The 4,880-nt window shown below is 29.3% G+C and overlaps 1 protein-coding gene across 1 annotated transcript in view; it reads left to right on the plus strand.

The window, feature by feature from the left end:
* Positions 1–4,880, plus strand: part of LOC111686201 (twitchin) — a 46,265-nt gene that overhangs the window by 19,152 nt on the left and 22,233 nt on the right. Inside the window, exons 6-8 of the mRNA XM_046945025.1 lie at positions 674–1,417; positions 3,656–4,084; positions 4,588–4,647. Coding sequence (XP_046800981.1) covers positions 674–1,417; positions 3,656–4,084; positions 4,588–4,647 — 1,233 coding nt within the window. The remainder of the gene's footprint in view (positions 1–673; positions 1,418–3,655; positions 4,085–4,587; positions 4,648–4,880) is intronic.

A 4,880-nucleotide genomic window follows, 5' to 3' on the forward strand; every position in this document is an offset into this window, starting at 1 on the left:
ACTATACTTTCCTACTTGTTTTGTATGTTACAAACATCAGCACAAACGTATAATACCCTCCCCACTATAGTGGTGTAGGGTATAAAAAGATACAAAAACAGTCCAAAGCTTATCGTCGTTCATTTAAAAATAAGTGACCGATACTTTTTTCGGCCCCTTTAGGAAATAAACAGGAAAAAATATATTTTGGTTCTTTTTTCACCCCACGTATGTATAAGTGATCATTCAAAACATTTTTATTAACTCATCCATATAAATACAAAATAACGGGCTCCCACTACGATGTTGTAGCTTTTTGTAATACAGTTTGTATTAGGGACTTGATTGAATGAAAATTAAAAATGGAATATTTTTTGATAATTTTTAGTTCTTCAACTATATTTTTTTATTATCTGTAATATTGATACTGAAATCATAAAATCAAACTTATAGGGTTTATATTGAAGAGGGAATTCATAGATTTTTAATATTGAATGAATATTTCTAAAGAGGATTTTATTAAATTATTTCATTACGAGGAGATTAGCGAAGCACACTGGGTATATCTGGTATTAAATACACTTCTATTATGAATTTAGTAAACATTTAACTAAATTGTATATACTATATTCGCTATAGTTTAATGATAATACCAAACTAGATTGGTAAAATAATATATTAAGTATATATTTTTAATAAATATTTAATAAACATTTTTGTTAAGAAAATTGAAAAAAATAATACTTTTATTTGGGTCCATTTAATATGTACTTATTTTTTTCTAGTTGTTCCTGTTATCAAAGATAAGCCGAAGATCATTAAAATTATCAAAAAACGCACTGTGGTTATTGAGTGTACAGTGGCCTCGAAATTCGAACCCAAGTGTACCTGGTTTAAAGAGACTAATGAAGTTAAACAGAGCAGTCGCCATATGTATGTTGTAGAAAAGACTAAAGAGGGTGAATTTGCAGTTAAATTGGAAATCAATGAAGTCGAGGAGACTGACAAGGGTGCATATAAATTGGTAGCTAGCAATGAGAAGGGCGAAGCTGTCTCTCAGATTGTCAATTTGGTTGACATACCCGAGGAAGAACGCAAGCCCACAAAACCGGAAATAACACGCAAACTCACCGATCAAAAGGTAGTTGAAGGCAAAACTTTCGAATTGTTAATTAGTCTTAAGCAATCGGATCGCAAATGCAAAATCGAATGGTACAAAGGTACTACTTTGGTTAAGGAGACTAAAGATATCACTACAACATTTGACGGTACAACTGCTCGTTTAACATTGAGTTCGGCTCGCATGGAGCACAGCTCCACTTACAAAGTGGTCGTCGCCAACGAGGCCGGTAAAGATGAATCCACTTGTAAAATTGTGGTCGAAAAGAAGCAGGATAAGAAAAAACAGGAGGAAGAAGCTGCAGAAGTAAAACGCAAGGTAATTAAAAAACAAGTCGATGGAAAAAAAGAAGAAAAATCAATAATGCAGGTAGAAGAACTAAAGCAAGAAATTCAAGAACAACAAGATCAGGTTATAGCTCTAGTTCAGCAACAATCGAAATTAGAACAGAAAAAGAAAATAAAACAAGCTGTTGTTAAACAAGCTGAAATGCTAGAAGTTAAAGTAGAACAACAAAGAAGAGTTTCATTTAGTATGCAACAGGAAATTGTAAATCAGGATACAACTGTAGTGCAAGTGCAACAGATACAACAAGAAGAACAATCGCAAAATCAAGAAAGCACCATTGTACAACAGAAAAAGATGGTAACGGTAAAACAGGAAGCTTATATAGAAGATAAATCTTCAGCAGCAAAAGAACAGGAAAAACTATCTACAACGGTTAGTCAGGTTTCCGCCACGTTTTCAAAGACCTCTGATACGAATACTAATAGAAAAAAATCATTAGCTCCTGAAGTAACAATATATGAACTTCCAAAGCTTCAACCATTTCAAACCAAACGAAAAGTATTACCTGAATTAGATAATCAAGAACGCAAGGTCATATTCGATGTACAACTAAAACCAACGCAACAAGTACAAAGAGACGAGGTTTGATTGATCATAAATCATTTGTTTGCATAAATCCTTACGTACTCTTTCTATAGTCTATACTTATTTCTTATTATTTCTATTTTTCTTCTCGTCTCTTAATTTAAATTTTTATGAACCGAAATATAACCCCGTGATAATTTTATTTGTACTTTCTGTATTTCGGCTACATGAGGTTTCAATTCTTTCAGCTATCTAGCGAATTATAAATAAAAAATTATCTCCAGAGTTCTAGAAACAAACATATCTTTCCTGCGTACAGTATGATGCAATACAAAATAGCTTTTTAATTGCTATTCCAAATAATAATGCACATATTTTGTATATAATCATTCATAATTTTTAGAAACAACGAATAATCAGAGTAGGAAGAGCGTTCAAATTGATTTCTCTCTCGAGTGATATTAATTCGAGCGAAATAAATTGTTTACTTTCTTGTTAATATATCTTTTTTTCTCGTCACTTTTAAAAATAAATCTCACGAGTGATATTTGAATTTAAAGAGCGGAAAATAAATTTCTCTCATGAAACGAGTACAAAAGAGTATTTCATGAGTTTTATAATATTGTAAATCTTAAGAAAATTAAAATTAACTTTTTTATGTGTGTAAACATACATGTGCATTTATGTATATGTGTGTGTAAACTTTAAAGAGTTATGTTTGCCTGTAGATGTTCGTAAATTTTTAAAATGTGGTAAATTTCCAGAAATTTCAAGTTTTTGTTTTGCAAATAAACATTTTTATTTTTTAAAACGCCATAAACCCTTTTTCTCCGCACACACATCCATCATACATTTGTACGTACATCCTTCTTAATAAATTTATTTTTACCACCGCCATTAAACCGGTTTTCGTGCACACATTTTCTGTGTGTGAGTTTTATTCAAATTCTATTCATTTTAATATCTCTTGTGAGAGAAATTAAAAAAAAAACAATATATATATATAAATATCGCTCATGAAGTGAATATAAAAAATGAAGAGTTTAAAAAATAGATCTCGCGAGATTAAAAATAAATCTCGTAAAACTGAGTTGTAAAACGAGAGAAATAAATAAAATTGTATTCACGAGTGCAAAAAATGCCTACTCTGTGAATAATAAAACGTTATTTCTAAAAATAAGGTGGTATACATTGCAATTTTTGTGAATATAGGGAAATTTAGTTTGGAAACATCTTTATTCCGTAATTTTTCTGAAAATTCTGATTCCTATCTAAAACTTTGCTTTCTTGAATGTATTTACTTTTAATATAGGTTTGAATCCTTAAAACGCTGTGCAAAATACATCAGGTCCTGTATCAATGCGCATAATGCTTATATTTTAAAAATTTTCTTTATTTTGTATTAACATGTTATACATTATACAAATTTCGCCAAACTTTTACAATTTACATTCCAATACACTTGCGGACATATTCCTACTTATTGGTTTAAATGAGTTCGAAATAAAATTAGTAATTTAGGAAAAATTAGGAGAATGTAATATGTTTTGTTACATTTCCATTATGGTTAAAATATAAAAATTTTACTATAATTGTTTTTTATAAATGATTATACTTTTAAAATAAAAATTTCAACTATACAAATACAATCTCATTTACAAAAATAATACAAAAAATAATTAGGAGGAAGAAGCAAAGGCCGAAGAAGAAATGCAGCAAAAGGCTGAGGAAGAAAAGAAACTGAAGAAGACTGAAGAAGAAAAGAAAAAGAAGTCTGAAGAAGAAAAGAAAAAGAAGTCTGAAGAAGATAAGAAAATTGCCCAAGAAGAAAAGACGAAAGTCGAGAAGGATAAGAAAAAGGTCGAAGAAGAGATGAAGAATATTGAAGAAGAAAATAAGAAGGTCAATGAAGAAAAGAAAATGAAGAAGGCCGACGAAGAAAAAAAGAAGACCGATGAAGAAGAAAAGAAGAAAAAGGCTGTGGAAGATGAAAAGAAAATGATCGAAAAGAAAAAGGTCGAAGAGGAAAAGAAAAAAGCTGACGAAAAGAATAAGAAATCCGTTAGTGAACCAGAAGATATTGTTGACGGTACTGAACACATTCCTGAAGAGGTAAGAAATATCAGGAATATCAAGATGCTGCTTAAATAAACGATTGATAAAAGGCCGTTTTGCGAAATGACAAAGAGAAGAAAATACTAATAATTAATTATTAAAACAGAAATCCAAAAAGTAGTTACTAAACACAGCACATTATTAGCTATCAATACTCATACATGTACATATTTAGATGACTAGATTTTTTAATTTTATAGTTTTTTAATTTTTTCTTAAACGCTTTCTTGCTAACTTCTTTTATGCTTGGTATCTATATTTTACAGCTTTTGATAATTTTATACGCTTACATATATATTTCTGAAATCTGTTTATATCGGACATATTTCTGACTGAATGAAATATACATAACAGAGAATTATGCCTGATATTTTACATTAATTCTGTTAATGGATTTATAATAAAATTTATGTTTATAATTTTTTAAATTGTTTTTCTTTTTTCAACTTTTACGATGTTTTAATATATTTTTCGTATATTCTAATTTTTTTAAATTATAGAAAGAACTATTTGAGCAAATCGGACTCAAAAAGACAGAACAACGTGTACAACAGCGCAAGGTATGTATAAACGTATGTATAAAGATTAACCAAAGATTAAAAAATGAAGTAAGCGATTAATATATTTATGAATACGGGGGTAATAGTTTAATAATGTTAACTTATCCGATTATTGAAATAATTAAATGATTTTGAAGATATCACGTTCACACATTTCACATTTGTCCTATACACTAGAATGCTCCTTAGATTTTATAGACAATATTAAGCTATATATTTCATACATGTTTCTT

The sequence above is a fragment of the Lucilia cuprina genome, chromosome X (genome assembly GCF_022045245.1).
Source record: "Lucilia cuprina isolate Lc7/37 chromosome X, ASM2204524v1, whole genome shotgun sequence".
Classification (NCBI taxonomy): Eukaryota; Metazoa; Arthropoda; class Insecta; order Diptera; family Calliphoridae; genus Lucilia; species Lucilia cuprina.